The sequence below is a fragment of the Phocoena sinus genome, chromosome 1 (assembly GCF_008692025.1).
Source record: "Phocoena sinus isolate mPhoSin1 chromosome 1, mPhoSin1.pri, whole genome shotgun sequence".
NCBI lineage: Eukaryota > Metazoa > Chordata > Mammalia > Artiodactyla > Phocoenidae > Phocoena > Phocoena sinus.
In genome coordinates this window covers 107,416,333-107,433,775 of record NC_045763.1, presented here as the reverse complement: position 1 = coordinate 107,433,775, position 17,443 = coordinate 107,416,333, and the positions used below count along the sequence as shown (strand labels likewise).

Sequence of the window (17,443 nt, the reverse complement as noted above, 5' to 3'; positions counted from 1 at the left end):
CCTACTGAACGCTGGCAGAAGACCTCAGACCTCCCAAAAGGCAAGAAACTCCCTACGTACCTGGGTAGGGCAAAAGAAAAAAGAATAAACAGAGACTAAAGAATAGGGATGGGACCTGCACCAGTGCGAGGGAGCCGTGAAGGAGGAAAGGTTTCCACACACTAGGAAGCCCCTTCGCGGGCGGAAACTGCGGGGGGCGGAGGGGGGAAGCTTCGGAGCCACGGAGGAGAGCGCAGCCACAGGGCTGCGGAGGGCAAAGCGGAGAGATTCCCGCACAGAGGATCGGTGCCGACCAGCACTAACCAGTCCGAGAGGCTTGTCTGCTCACCCGCCGGGGCGGGCGGGGCTGGGAGCTGAGGCTCGGGCTTCAGTCGGAGCGCAGGGAGAGGACCTAAACACAGCCTGAAGGGGTTAGCGCGCCACGGCTAGCCGGGAGGGAGTCCAGGGAAAAGTCTGGACCTGGCAAAGAGGCAAGAGACTTTTTCTTCCCTCTTTGTTTCCTGGTGCGCCAGGAGAGGGGATTAAGAGTGCTGCTTAAAGGAGCTCCAGAGACGGGCGCGAGCCGCGGCTAACAGTGCGGACCCCAGAGACGGGCATGAGACGTTAAGGCTGCTGCTGCCGCCACCAAGAAGCCTGTGTGTGAGCACAGGTCACCATCCACACCTTCCCTCCCGGGAGCCTGTGCAGCCCGCCACTGCCAGGGTTCCGTGATCCAGGGAAAACTTCCCCGGGAGAACGCATGGTGCGCCTCAGGCTGGTGCAACGTCATGCTGGCCTCTGCCGCCGCAGGCTCGCCCCGCACTCCATACCCCTCCATACCCCCAGCCTGACTGAGCCAGAGCCCCCAAATCAGCGGCTCCTTTAACCCCGTCACGTCTGAGTGAAGAACAGACGCCCTCCTGCGACCTACATGCAGAGGCAGGGCCAAATCCAAAGCTGAACCCGGAGAGCTGTTCAAACAAAGAAGAGAAAGGGAAATCTCTCCCAGCAGCCACAGGAGCAGTGGATTAAATCTCCACAATCAACTTGATGTACTCTGCATCTGTGGAATACCTGAATAGACAATGAATCATCCCAAATTGAGGAGGTGGACTTTGAGAGCAAGATTTATTATTTTTTCTCCGTTTCCTCTTTTTGTGAGTGTGTATGTGTATGCTTCTGTGTGAGATTTTGTCTGTATAGCTTTGCTTTCACCATTAGTCCTAGGGTTCTATCCGTCCGTTTTTTTTTTTTAACTTAAACTTTTTTTCGTAATAACTATTTTTTTATTTTAATAACTTTATTTTACCTTTATTTTATTTTCTTTTATCCTTTCCTTTCTTTCTACTTTTTCTCCCTTTTATTCTGAGCCGTGTGGGTGAAAGGCTCTTGGTGCTGCAGCCAGGAGTCAGTGTTGTGCCTCTGAGGTGGGAGAGCCAACTTCAGGACACTGGTCCACAAAACACCTCCCAGCTCCACATAATATCAAATGGTGAAAATCTCCCAGAGACCTCCATCTCAACACCAACACCCAACTTCACTCAATGACCAGCAAGCTACAGTGCTGGACACCCTATGCCAAACAACTAGCAAGACAGGAACACAACACAACCCATTAGAAGAGAGGCTGCCTAAAATCATAATAAGTCCACGGACACCCCAAAACACACAACCAGACGAGGACCTGCCCACCAGAAAAACAAGATCCAGCCTCATCCACCAGAACACAGGCACTAGTCCCCTCCACCAGGAAGCCTACACAACCCACTGAAGCAACTTTAGCCACTGGAGACAGACACCAAAAACAACGGGAACTACGAACCTGCAGCCTGCAAAAAGGAGACCCCAAACACAGAAAGATAAGCAAAATGAGAAGACAGAAAAACACACAGCAGATGAAGGAGCAAGATAAAAACCCACCAGACCTAACAAATGAAGAGGAAATAGGCAGTCTACCTGAAAAAGAATTCAGAATAATGATAGTAAAGATAATCCAAAATCTTGGAAAAAGAATAGAGAAAATGCAAGAAACATTTAACAAAGACCTAGAAGAACTAAAGATGAAACAAGCAATGATGAACAACACAATAAATGAAATCAAAATACTCTAGAAGAGATCAATAGCAGAATAACTGAGGCAGAAGAACGGATAAGTGACCTGGAAGATAAAATAGTGGAAATAAATACTGCAGATCAAAATAAAGAAAAAAGAATGAAAAGAACTGAGGACAGTCTCAGAGACCTCTGGGACAACATTAAATGCACCAACATTCGAATTATAGGGGTCCCAGAAGAAGTAGAGAAAAAGAAAGGGACTGAGAAAATATTTGAAGAGATTATATTTGAAAACGTCCCTAATATGGGAAAGGAAATAGTTAATCAAGTCCAGGAGGCACAGAGAGTCCCATACAGGATAAATCCAAGGAGAAACATGCCAAGACACATATTAATCAAACTGTCAAAAATTAAATACAAAGAAAACATATTAAAAGCAACAAGGGAAAAACAACAAATAACACACAAGGGAATCCCCATAAGGTTAACAGCTGATCTTTCAGCAGAAATTCTGCAAGCCAGAAGGGAGTGGCAGGACATATTTAAAGTGATGAAGGAGAAAAACCTACAACCAAGATTACTCTACCCAGCAAGGATCTCATTCAGATTTGATGGAGAAATTAAAACCTTTACAGACAAGCAAAAGTTGAGAGAGTTCAGCACCACCAAACCAGCTTTACAACAAATGCTAAAGGATCTTCTCTAGGCAAGAAACACAAGAGAAGGAAAAGACCTATAATAACAAACGCAAAACAATTAAGAAAATGGGAATAGGAACATACATATCGATAATTACCTTAAATGTAAATGGATTAAATGGTCCCACCAAAAGACACAGACTGGCTGAATGTATACAAAAACAAGACCTATATATATGCTGTCTACAAGAGACCCACTTCAAACACAGAGACACATGCAGACTGAAAGTGAGGGGATGGAAAAAGATATTCCATGCAAATGGAAAACAAAAGAAAGCTGCAGTAGCAATTCTCATATCAGACATAATAGACTTTAAAATAAAGAAGAGCAAAGAAGGACACTTCATAATGATCAAGGGATCGATCCAAGAAGAAGATATAACAATTGTAAATATTTATGCACCTAACATAGGAGCACCTCAATACATAAGGCAAATACTAACAGTCATAAAAGGGGAAATTGACAGTAACACATTCATAGTAGGGGACTTTAACACCCCGCTTTCACCAATGGACAGATCATCTAAAATGAAAATAAATAAGGAAACACAAGCTTTAAATGATACATTAAACAAGATGGACTTAATTGATATTTATAAGACATTCCATCCAAAAATAACAAAATACACATTTTTCTCAAGTGCTCCTGGAACATTCTCCAGGATAGATCATATCTTGGGTCACAAATCAAGCCTTGGTAAATTTAAGAAAATTGAAATTGTATCAAGTATCTTTTCCGACCACAACACTATGAGACTAGATATCAATTACAGGAAAAGATCTGTAAAAAATACAAACACATGGAGGCTAAACAATACACTACTTAATAATGAAGTGATCTCTGAAGAAATCAAAGAGGAAATCAAAAAATACCTAGAAACAAATGACAATGGAGACACGACGACCAAATACCTATGGGATGCAGCTAAAGCAGTTCTAAGAGGGAAGTTTATAGCAATACAATCCTACCTTAAGAAACAGGAAATATCTTGAAGAAACAACCTAACCTTGCACCTAAAGCAATTAGAGAAAGAAGAACAAAAATACCCCAAAGTTAGCAGAAGGAAAGAAATCATAAAGATCAGATCAGAAATAAATGAAAAAGAAATGAAGGAAATGATAGCAAAGATCAATAAAACTAAAAGCTGGTTTTTTGAGAAGATAAACAAAATTGATAAACCATTAGCCATACTCATCAAGAAAAAAAGGGAGAAGACTCAAATCAACAGAATTAGAAATGAAAAAGGAGAAGTAACAACTGACACTGCAGAAATACAAAAGATCATGAGAGATTACTACAAGCAACCCTATGCCAATAAAATGGACAACCTGGAAGAAATGGACATATTCTTAGAAATGCACAACCTGCTAGACTGAATCAGGAAGAAATAGAAAATATGAACAGACCAATCACAAGCACTGAAATTGAAACTGTGATTAAAAATCTTCCAACAAACAAAAGCCTAGGACCAGATGGCTTCACAGGCGAATTCTATCAAATATTCAGAGAAGAGCTAACACCTATCCTTCTCAAACTCTTCCAAAATATAGCAGAGGGAAGAAAACTCCCAAACTCATTCTACAAGACCACCATCACCCTGTTACCAAAACCAGACAAGGATGTCTCAAAGAAAGAAAACTACAGGCCAAAATCACTGATGAACATAGATGCAAAGATCCTCAACAAAATACTAGCAAACAAAATTCAACAGCACATTAAAAGGATCATACACCATGATCAAATGGGGGTTATTCCAGGAATGCAAGGATTCTTCAATATACACAAATCAATCAGTGTGATACACCATATTAACAAACTGAAGGAGAAAAACCATATGATCATCTCAATAGATGCAGAGAAGGCTTTTGACAAAATTCAACACCCATTTATGATAAAAACCCTCCAGAAAGTAGGCATAGAGAGAACTTTCCTCAACATAATAAAGGCCATATATGACAAACCCACAGCCAACATCGTCCTCAGTGGTGAAAAACTGAAAGCATTTCCACGAAGATCAGGAACAAGACAAGGTTGCCCACTCTCACCACTCTTATTCAACATAGTTTTGGAAGTCTTAGCCACAGAAATCAGAGAAGAAAAGGAAATAAAAGGAATCCAAATTGGAAAAGAAGAATTAAAGCTGTCACTATTTGCAGATGACATGATACTATACATAGAGAATCCTAAAGATGCTACCAGAAAACTACTAGAGCTAATCAATGAATTTGGTAAAGTAGCAGGATACAAAATTAATGCACAGAAATCTCTTGCATTCCTATACACTAATGATGAAAAATCTGAAAGTGAAATCAAGAAAACACTCCCATTTACCATTGCAACATAAAGGATAAAATATCTAGGAATAAACCTACCTAAGGAGACAAAAGACCTGTATGCAGAAAATTGTAAGACACTGATGACAGAAATTAAGGATGATACAAATAGATGAAGAGATATACCATATTCTTGGATTGGAAGAATCAACATTGTGAAAATGACTCTACTACCCAAAGCAATCTACAGATTCAATGCAATCCCTGTCAAACTACCACTGGCATTTTTCACAGAATTAGAACAAAAATTTCACAATTTGTATGGAAACACAAAAGTCCCCGAATAGCCAAAGCAATCTTGAGAACGAAAAACAGAGCTGGAGGAATCAGGCTCCCTGACTTCAAACTATACTACAAAGCTACACTAATCAAGACAGTATGGTACTGGCACAAAACCAGAAATATAGATCAATGCAACAGGATAGAAAGCCCAGAGATAAACCCATGCACATATGGTCACCTTATCTTTGATAAAGGAGGCAGGAATGTACAGTGGAGAAGGGACAGCCTCTTCAATAAGTGGTGCTGGGAAAAATGGACAGGTACATATAAAAGTATGAGATTAGATCACTCCCTAACACCATACACAAAAATAAGCTCAAAATGGATTAAAGACTTAAATGTAAGGCCAGAAACTATCAAACTCTGAGAGGAAAACATAGGCAGAACACTCTATGACATAAATCACAGCAAGATCCTTTTTGACCCACCTCCTAGAGGAATGGAAATAAAAACAAAAATAAACAAATGGGACCTAATGAAACTGCAAAGCTTTTGCACAGCAAAGGAAACCATAAACAAGACCAAAAGACAACCCTCAGAATGGGAGAAAATATTTGCAAATGAAGCAACTGACAAAGGATTAATCTCCAAAAGTTACAACCAGCTCATGCAGCTCAGTAACAAAAAATCAAACAACCCAATCCAAGAATGGGCAGAAGACCTACATAGACATTTCTCCAAAGAGGATATACAGACTGCCAACAAACACATGAAAGAATGCTCAACATCACTAATAATTAGAGAAATGCAAATCAAAACTACCATCAGATATCATCTCATACCAGTCAGAATGGCCATCATCAAAAAATCTAGAAACAACAAATGCTGGAGCAGGTGTGGAGAAAAGGGAACCCTCTTGCACTATTGGTGGGAATGTTACTTGATACAGCCACTATGGAGAACAGTATGGAGGTTCCTTAAAAAGCTACTAATAGAACAACCATACGACCTAGCAATCCCACTACTGGGCATATACCCTGAGAAAACCATAATTCAAAAAGAGTCATGTACCAAAATATTCATTGCAGCTCTATTTACAATAGCCAGGAGATGGAAACAACCTAAGCGTCCATCATCAGATGAATGGATAAAGAAGATGTGGCACACATATACAATGGAATATTACTCGGCCATAAAAAGAAACGAAATTGAGCTATTTGTAATGAGGTGGATGGACCTAGAGTCTGTCATACAGAGTGAAGTCAGAAAGAGAAAGACAAATACCGTATGCTAACACATATATATGGAATTTAAGAAAACAATAATGTCATGAAGAACGTAGGGGTAAGACGGGAATAAAGACACAGACCTACTAGAGAATGGACTTGAGGATATTGGGAGGGGGAAGGGTAAGCTGTGACAAAGTGAGAGAGTGGCATGGACATATATACACTACCAAACGTAAAATAGATACCTAGTGGGAAGCAGCCGCATAGCATAGGGAGATCAGCTCGGTGCTTTGTGACCACCTAGAGGGGTGGGATATGGAGGGTGGGAGGGAGGGAGACACAAGAGGGAAGAGATATGGGAACATATGTATATGTATAACTGATTCAGTTTGTTATAAAGCAGAAACTAACAGCATTGTAAAGCAATTATATTCGAATAAAGATGTAAAAAAAAAAAAAGAAAAAGAAAACATAGGAAAATATTTTTGTGACCTTGGGTTAAGTAACGGTGCCTTAAATGTAACATTAAAAGCAAAATCCTTTAAAAAAATTTGATAGTTTGGACTTACTTTACAGAATTTTAAAAACTTCTGGCCTTCAAAGGATACTGTTACTAAAATGAAAAGACAAACTATAGATTGGGAGAAAATAGTTACAAAGTACATATATAATAAAAACTTGTATTTAGAATAAAGAACTCAGATTTAACAATAAAAAAGCAAACAACTCCACAAAAACTGGGCCAAAAATTTCAACAAACACTTCACCAAAAATATACAGATGGTAATAAAGTACATGAAAAGGTGTTCAATATATGTAGTCAATAGGAATTACAAATCAAAATCATAATAAGATACCATTTCACACTCACTAGAATGGCTATCATAAAGAAAGACAGTAACAAATGTCAGCAAGGATGTGGAGAAATAGGGACCTTCATACATCTCTGCTGGGAATGTAAAAGGTGAAATCCCTTTGACAAAGATTTTGGCAATTTTCTAAGAAGTTAAACATATGCTTACTGTTCTGCTCCTAGAAATTCACGCAAGAGAAATGAAAGCATATGTACACACAAAGACTTGTACACAAATATTCACAGCAGCTTTATGGGTAATAGCCATAAAACTGGAAGCAACCCAACAGCTGGTGAATGAATAAACTAAATGTGGTATATCCATACAATGGAAACTACTCAGCAATGAAAGAAAATGAACTATTGATAGCCACAACAGTAGGGATAAATCTTAAAATAACTAAGCTGAGTGAAAGAAGCGAGGCAAAAGCAAAGAGTTCATGCTGTATAATCCCATTTATATAAAATTCTAGAAAAAGCAAACTATCATGTAGTGACAAAAGGACCAGTGGTTGCCTGTGTGTTACTGGGGCAAGATGAGACCGAAGGGAGGGATTTTAAAAGGGCAGAAGGAAACTTTATAGGATGATGGACATGTGATGATTTCACAGGTATGTATTGATACACATATTGAGACTTTTCAAATTGTACATTTTAAATTTGCCCAGTTTACTGTATGTCAATTACATCTCAATAAAGCAGTAAGAAAAAAGTAAATAACAGAAAGAGAGATGGCTAAAGAGACACAATGGTTGAAGTTTGATGTTAGAAGTATGCCGATCCTTCTGTGACATGATTTCCCACCACCCCCAACCTCCAATAGTTGCCTGCTGGTTCCAGGCTATCCACCTAGAATGTGCAATCTGCTAGGCGTCACAAGTGCCCATTGAGGCATATTGCCATAACCTGGCAACTCACTTAATTCCTCTTTTTAAATAGTTGTATACTTGAAAGAGGAAAACCTTTGAATGAAATCCTCATAGAAATGTTCTATCACGGCATGCGTCTCATTTCAATAAGGCATTTTCCCAGGGCCATACATTTTGCTCATATCCCTCTGCTAAAATTTACTTCCTAAGAGAATGGCATTGACATAGATACACTACCAAATGTAAAATGGATAGCTAGTGGGAAGCAGCCACATAGCACAGGGAGATCAGCTCGGTGCTTTGTGACCCCCTAGAGGGGTGGGATAGGGAGGGTGGGAGGGAGACACGAGAGGGAGGAGATATAGGGATGTATGTATATATATAGCTGATTCACTTTGTTATACAGCAGAAGCTAACTCGCCATTGTAAAGCAATTATACTCCAATAAAGATGTTAAAAAAAATAAAAATAAATAAAATTTACTTCCCATCCAACCCTGGCTTCATTATCTTGTTAGGCCAGAAAAAGTTCATCCCCTGTGTGTGTGAAGCCCTCTCTGATCCTCTGCCTCTTAGCGCCACATCCAGTTACCATTAACCACGTGGTTCATATTACCAGCATGGAGGTGCTAAAACAAGGTCCCCCAGCCCCACTTCCCTATACCCCCATCATGAATTTTGCCTAAGGAAAGTAAGCTTGCCATTTGGAATTTAAACTTTACAATGAAGACAAACTGGTTCAGAGAAGAAATATGCAGACACTTGAAAAACACATAAAGATTCCCAAGCCAAACAGACGACTACCTGAAGAAATAACATGTCAGCGAAAAAAAGAAGGTGTGCATGAGGAGAGAGGTTGATCATTAATGCCACTCACCATCCAAGGAAGAAAGAACCCATCTGTATCCTTTGATACTCTGTTTGAAGCTATTACTTTTTTTTTTAATTTAGAATTCACTGATTAATTCTCCTTATTCTAAATTCAAGTTTCACAAACAACCTTTTGATTATAATTTGGCTTCCAAATGTGGCAAGTATGCCAAGAGACCTCACTTAAATAAAAAAAGAGAGTCTAGTTCCCTAAGATGACTCCTCATTATAAATTAGTAATTTGCCATTCTAGGTTTATATAGTAGTCTTGTATTTATTTATTTTTTATTTCCACAGTCCATCTTACTGTTATAGCCCTTTTTCCATACTGTAGTTAGGTGAGCAGAGTTTAGAACTATAGATTCTCAACTACCTGAGGGTAGTTTTGCATCCAGTTTTGTACTGGCCTCCACCATCATTGCTTGATTAAAAAAAAAAATTAAAAAAAACACTGAATTAAAATGAGCTGCTTACTTCCATTTTTAGTTGATTGGGAGTTAGAAAATTGGATACCAAAGATACTCCTTCCCAAGTGCAAGCCTCTAATACTCATAAACCTCTAGTAATATAGCTAAGACAGGTTGTTGTTGTTGTTTTTAATATGGAGTAGGGTTTTTTTGTTTGTTTGCTTGGTTTTGGGATTTTTAAAAATTTTTATTTTTTGGCTGCTTTGGGTCTTCGTTGCTGCCTGTGGGCTTTCTCTAGTTGTGGCGAGGGGGGGCTACTCTTTGTTGCGGTGCATGGGCTTCTCATTGCGATGGCTTCTGTTTGTTGCGGAGCACGGGCTCTAGGTGGGTGGGCTTCAGTAGTTGCAGCACGCGGGACCTAGAGCGCAGGCTCAGTATTTGTGGCACATGGGCTCAGTTGCTCGACGGCATGTGGGATCTTCCCAGACCAGGGCTTGAACCCAAGTCCCGTGCATTGGCAGGGAGATTCTTAACCACTGTGCCACCAGGGAAGTCCAAGACAGGTATGTTTTTAAAAGTATGTTGCACATTCCTAGAGAACTGATTTTTAAATGAGGGTCAGAGTAGCACCAACCTCAGTGAAGTTTCTGACACTGTTTCATTTGAGTATTCCTGAAATGTTTAAAAACATTTCAAGCCTCATCACATCAACTAAGATGAATGTAGAGACATGTCAGATGAATAACTATTAAGGAAATAATGAAAGTATATACCTTCTATTTTAACAATTAAACCACAATTTAGAGAATTAATTCTAACACTACAAACTTTTTGTTACCAAAGACCGTAAGAAAAATCACATCTTTAGGATAACGAGTCATGACACATTTAAAATTTTGCAATGGTAATGCTTCTTTTGATGAAAAGAGTTCACCCCAGTATATATAAAGTAGTTAAGAAACTTTAAATTATAAATATATATTCAGATTAATTTTTTTTGTTTCAGGCTTTAAAAAAAATTCCAAAGTAATCTGTGAAAAATATTCAACACACCATAGATACACATGTTTAAAAAAGCAATTATGTTTGGGCTAAAATTCCACTTTATAAAAAATCAAATAATGAATACTTCTTGCTTCATTCCTTCTTAAAAGCAATAATTTATCATGAGTTTCTTAATAGAAATGTGATTCCTTTAAGTACTGTTAACTGAATAGTCTGACTCAGTTTTCTCAAATAAACAGTGGACAGTGTGATGAATAAATACAATTGCCTGTGAATAAATTAAGTTTCCTCATTCACAAATAAAACATAGTCTTGAGTACAAAATACAGATCCCATTAATATTTGGTTCTGTAATTAATACTCAGAAGACACAAATCCTGATTTTATGCATAGGAAACAGGCCTAGAGAAATGAAGAAACTTTTTTCAGATCCCAGTTAGTTAATGGCAGCTTAGATACTGAAACCACTATTGCCTTGTAGTTTGATTTGTGAGTGCTAGTTTCGCATAAAAGAATAAGCTAAAGATGCTCTGACAAGGAAATGTTTATTTCAAAAAGTCAGCAGCACAATCTGTCTCTTCTCCAAAGAAGTAGTATGTATGGCAGACTTTCATCCTGCTGCTGCTACATGAAGAAAATTTGGGCCTAATTTGTCTGGTCTTCCAAGCCAGAGCAACGGAAGTGACTGGGTTTAGGTGGGGCTCATCCTGCTGGGCGTCATCCAGCCAACAGGCGAGGCTCCAGCTCTGCAGGAGAAGAGAGGTAGCCTAGGAAAGAACCAACCCCCACCCTGCTGTCTGTATCTAAGATTGGGAGGGGAAAAAAAGGATAAGATAAGGCAGTGGGTACTCTTTCAACTGTACACCCACACACATTTCCTGGTCCTTTATCTTCTTTACCATTCTTAGCGCTTCCAACCTGGCATGGCCTTCTGAATCATGTGTTGATCTCTCCTTTGACTCGACCCAACCGGCATGGCCTTCCATCTCACCTCTACCAACAAAGCCGTTGACTACACGTTAAGCAAAGACCTTGGGGAGAGACTGGGTTTCCTAAGCTTTAGTCCGGTACAATCCAGCTCCACACCTGTATTTCTAGGCAACTCCCTACTGTCTCTCCCCGACCTGTCCCCGCCACCAGCCCCATCACCCCCCTGTCCCCAGCCGTGCCCTCCAACTTGCTCCAAGCTAATGTCACCCTGTGCCAACCCCTCCCAAGCGCTCGGGGCTGCAGCCCGTGGGTCCCCGAAAGCATTTCTCCTAACCAGCGCAAAGGGCGCCGCCACTCCCGGTGCGGTCTGCCGCCTCCAGGGCTCCCGCGCCGCTCTCACCTCATCCAGGGTGCGGCTGCCGCGGCTGCCTCTTCCTCCTCGGCCGCTGCTGCCCAGCTCCCGGACGGCTCGGGATGCCGTCGTTCCCGGCCGGGAGACTGCCGTGAGGACTGTGGGGTTCGCGCCGTGTCCCTGGACCAGTAGGGCGCGTGGCGCGCCCGGCTGGACGCGCGGCAGCAGCGGCCGCAGTCGCAGCGGCGGCGGCAGCAGGACCCGCTGTCAGTCCTCTTCATGAATTTCACGGGCCTGGACAGCCCAATCCTAGTTACCGTCCTTGCTTGGTTTTCCTAAGGTCTTCCCGCACTGCCAGGGCGCATCCTCTGGGCGTGGATTACCATCCACTCCAGTTGCCACTGTCGTGGTGGAGACCTGGAAAGACCAGGCCTCCTCCGCGGCTGCCTCGGCCACCTGCTCCGCCCAGATTGCTTCGGTCCCTCTCGCACAAACGCCCGCCGCTGCCTCTTAACCCTCTGTCATCTCCCCGTTTTCTCTCCACCCACCACCTCAACCTGGAGAGCTTTTCATTTCCAGACCTGCTTTCTTTTTTCTTCCTGTCTGCTTCATTGTCACCGTCCTCAATCTCCAACCTCAAAAAGTTTCTCCTTTTCTCATTCCCTCTCTCCATATTTTCCTGGTTTTTGTCCTCCACCCTCCAAATCAGTCATCCTCTTATATTTTATATTATTCTCCTCAGAATCATTACTTCTCCAGGTTGTTGTCTAGCCTCCTTTCCCTCTCTTCCCTTCTTATCCCCTCATTTAAAATCTTTTCCTTTCAATTTTTCTTTTAGTTATTGTAAAAACCTTTCTCCTAAACAACCTCAATTTTCCTTTCCTTTGAGACTTTCTGATTGTCATTTTACATGAAGAACTCATAGTAAAGTATATATAACTTGGTATCCACCATCAAGTCAGAGGGAGTTTTCATGGTTAAAAAAGGTTCCTAGGTCAAATAAATCGTCCACTAAATGTTTGTTCTGAAAATCCTTTTCTTATATTCAAGTGTCCTCTAAGAATGGAAGCTGAGTCTCCAGCAAAGCAGAACGCTCCTGCTGCACTATTCTATAGAAGGCCCCCGCTTACTGGTTCCACTTAATTTTTCGACTTTACCATGGTGTGAAAGCGATATGCATTCAGTAGAAACCAGATTTAGAGCTTTGAATTTTGATCTTTTCCTGGGCTAGAGATATGGGGTAATACTCCCTGGTGATGCTGGGCTCCCAGTCAGATACATTAATAACCATTCTGTACCCATACAACCAGTCTGTTTTTCACTTTCTGTATAGTATTCAATAAATTACATGAAATAGTCAACACTTTTTTATTATAAAATAGGCTTTGTGTTAGATGATTTTGCCTAACTGTAGGCTAATGTAAGTGTTTTGAGCACATTTAAGGTAGGCTAGGCTAAGCTGTGATGTTTGGTACGTTAGGTATATAAAATGCATTTTGACTTAAGGTATTTTCAACTTACAATGGGTTTATAGGGAGGTAACCCCAGTGTGACCTGCAAGACCTGCAAGGGAGAAGGTTTATCTTTGTAGTGGGTACTATGGATCCCAAGGTTCATAGGCAATAGCCACTATTATTTTTTTTTTTTTTTTTTGCGGTACGCGGGCCTCTCACTGTTGTGGCCTCTCCCGTTGCGGAGCACAGGCTCCAGACGCGCAGGCTCAGCGGCCATGGCTCACGGGCCCAGCCGCTCCGCGGCATGTGGGATCTTCCTGTACCGGGGCACGAACCCACGTCCCCTGCATCGGCAGGCGGACTCTCAACCACTGGGCCACCAGAGAAGCCCAGTCACTATTATTGATTAACTCAGTGTGAATAAAGCTGAACTCTTCTTAACTCATTTTTTCCTCCCAAATCTGCTCTTCAGTTCTGTTTCATTAACCCCAACACTACCATCCACTGAGTTGCCTAAGCCTCAAAACTGGGAGTCATCAGAGACGTATCTCACTCGTGAAACTCATCCAGTCTTTCATTCTGCTTCTTTACTATTTCTTTATCTTTAAGTAGTCTCTCCCATCATGATTCCAACTGCTTCCAGAAAATGACACTATCAGGTATCTCATTCTTTCTTTCAAACCTCCTAACTTAATCTATATCTTTACCTCTCTTTTTCCCCCAATCTATCTTACTGAAGCAACTTACTCTACCACTCTCATCTCTACTAGGGAATTCTTAATTATCTTTTGTTGTCTTAGTATCTTTGGCCTCCCTTTCTCCATTAGCTCCATGCCCAGGCTATAAACATGCTCAAGTTTCCTCATCGCTAAAGCAAAGCCTTCCCCCTCTAACCACCATCATATCTCTCACTTCCGTTCATAACCAGTTTGCTTATATGCACTGTATGCATTTGATGTCTATACTTCCTGACTTTACATATTCTTTGTCACCTAATTCTCTGAAATCAGGCTTCTAATCCTATTAGTTGAAGTTGCTCTCCTAGCAGACTCAGACTTTGGCTTTGTCCATAGGCTAGCGGTAGATTTTATCTAATACACAAATTGAAACAAATGGGGTTCCCAAATTTAAAATGAATATGCCGTCTTCATTAGTTGAGGCAGATAAACAGTTCAGTGAAGTTACTGCAAACTCAAAAGCTAAGAAGTGCTGAAACTTCCAGTTCCAGTTAAGATGGAGGGGCATGTATCAGACTGACTCTTCCCCCGCCTTGGGTGTGGGGATGGGTGGGATAGAATAGAATATATAAATATTTATAAATATGTAAGTATTACATATATAAATATAGAAAAATATAAAAACAACTCTTTGAAGGCACTGACGAGTAACCTAAGCAGACAGGACTTGAATCTATGATCCTTGAGAAGAGAAGCACATGAAATGAACTCCATATTCACCCTGGGATTTTTCTCCTGAGGGAATTTTCCAAACCAGGCACTATACAATAAAGTCCAAATAAAAGATGCAGTATTACTGGGCTGAAGACTCAAATAAAGTTCAGAGCTGCCAAAGTGGCTGAGACTTGAAGGAGGACTCCCAGGGAGGGGACGAATGGCAGAGAAGTAGTAGCTCGATAATCTCGGTACAAATTCCCCTCAAGATAGTGGCCAGTTTCTAAACCCAGCATACGCAAAACAAGATGCCAAAAAGCATACCAGGAAACAGCAGTTTGGAGGGTAATGAGCTAAGTAGAGATTTCAGCATCCAACACAATTTGGACTTCAAGCCTCTCCAAGGTAGAAAGACAGCCAGAGCTTTTAGCTGAGACCCCTTAAAAGGCCATACCCTTAGAGTAAGGGTAGTACAGTAATGAAACAGAATAGATCTAACAAATCTTAAGACCCAGTCTTTATAGGATCAAAGTGATCCACTAGTATTCCTTCTGCCTACCAGAACAAAACTTAACTCTTCGAAAGTTAGATAACATTATCCGGAGCCTCTACAATTTTTTCATCTACAATGTATAGGATCCAATATAAAATTATAAGGCATGGTAAAAATGAAATTCAAATGACTAAACACTAAAAGTTAACAGAAACATACCCAGATATTAGAGCTAACAGGACTTTAAATTAACTATGACTAGTAGGTTTAAGTAAATAGAGGAAAAGATGGGCAAAAATGGTAAGATGGATAATTTACTTCAATATAGAGTTGGCATCTATAAAAAATCAGATGGACATTCTAAATATGAAAAATACAATAAATGGAAATAAGAACCCATTGGGTGTGTGTAACAGCAGTCTGAATGCAGCAGAAGTCAGAATCAGTGAAGTGGAAGATAGGTCAATAGGTGATTCCAAAATGAGCGACAGAAAAAAAGAAAAAAAAAAAGAGCACAGCATCAAAGACACGTGGAATACAGTAAAAAAGTATAATATATGTGAAATTACAGTCCTTGAAAAAGAAGAGAAAGAGTAAGGGCTAGAAGAAATGTTCCAGTAGTTAAAGACCAAGAATTTTCTAAAACTGGTAGAAGACATTGACTTCTCAGATTCCAGAAGTTCCGCAAACCCCACGTAGAATAAATGACCAATATCCCTCAGGATATTAGAAGCAGTTTCTAAAATTCTGAAATTTGCTAAAGAGAATTCTCCAATTAAAACAAAGGGGAGGGCTTCCCTGGTGGCACAGTGGTTGAGAGTCTGCCTGCCTTTGCAGGGGACACGGGTTCGTGCCCCGGTCCAGGAAGATCCCACATACCACGGAGCGGCTGGGCCCGTGAGCCATGGCCGCTGAGCCTGCGCGTCCAGAGCCTGTGCTCCGCAACGGGAGAGGCCACAACAGTGAGGGGCCCGCGTACCGCAAAAAACAAAAAAAACAAAGGGGAAATCTTGACCAAGAGGCAGTTTTCACAGACCCAGTCAATTCCACAGCATACAGTGGCAGGAGTCATTGTGCAAGGGCTGAAAATGAACACGCACAAGAGAGTATAGGAAATTATGTCACTAAACAGAGCCTACATTCAAATCAGCCTTTGGGTGACACAAGAAAAGGGGGCTCAAAGGGGAAATGAAAATTAATCAATTTTGATTATGCTCGTGTAAAATCAAAACCAATAAGCTCATTAGACTGATGAAAGAAAATTCATATTTCATGGCAAGACAAGAAAAATTTAAACATAAAATTTTTCTCTGCCCGTTTGGGCCTCCACCCTCCCCCTTAGTGTGTGATGTGCATCTGCATTAACCAGACCTCCTTAGGAAGTTACATTCCTTCTTAAACTATAAAGGGTCACAATTCCTTAGGAGATAACCTTCCTTCTGCGATGACCCATGACCCACAACTCACTTTGCACCTGTAGATCTGATTGTGTAAACTGTCAATAATACATCATTTGACGTGTACCCCATTGTCTCAAAAACTTGTGTAACCTCAGAGCTTTCTGAAAGACTGTTTCCCAGCTTATAATCCTCAGGTTGGCTCAAGTAAAATTCTCCATTTCTTTCTTAGATCGACTGCTGACCAATTTTTTTCATCAACGATACCATAGTTAGTAACCTGAAAATGAGACTGCCAACCTGTAAATTTTTAAATTTTATAACAAGGCAGGAAGATCTCAAGTGTCCTTCCCTGAAAGAGGAAAGAATTTATGTAGGTGAGTTCCACTTCTACCTGCCACATTTTAAACACAATACCATAATTAACCTCTTCATGGGAAACATTTCTCTCAATGAGACTATGTTTACAAATCATAGATAACTGGCATAAAGCAGATAACTGTCATAGAACAATTAGTAAGCCAGAGAAGCTAACTCTGTAAAGATTTTTCTCTTCTTTCTCTACTCTTGACACTGAGTTTCTGCTATGATGTTTAGAAACAGCAAAGTGGTTCTGACATATCTCACCAAGTACTACACTGTGTTCTGATAACACCATTTGTTTGGGTAGCTCTATGGCTTTGGAGTTGATGTTTTTATTTTAATGTTTTGGCTTGATTAAATTAATATTAATTTAATATTTTTAATAATTCAGTAGTTTAGTATTAAGTATCCTATTCATTTTGGATTGTTTGAAAGAGACATGAGAAATTTTGACTGAATCAATTCAAATTTAGGATACTAAATAAAATTTCCAGTGAAAACAGCTCAAGCTATACCTGATGAAACAACTCTGATTCTACCTAG

At 40.5% G+C, this 17,443-nt stretch overlaps 1 protein-coding gene across 1 annotated transcript in view; it reads right to left on the bottom strand.

The window, feature by feature from the left end:
• Positions 1 to 12,083, bottom strand: part of LOC116752630 (myomegalin-like) — a 225,454-nt gene extending 213,371 nt beyond the window's left edge. Inside the window, 1 exon segment of the mRNA XM_032629403.1 lies at positions 11,851 to 12,083. Coding sequence (XP_032485294.1) covers positions 11,851 to 12,083 — 233 coding nt within the window.
• Between the last annotated feature and the right edge of the window lie 5,360 nt (positions 12,084 to 17,443).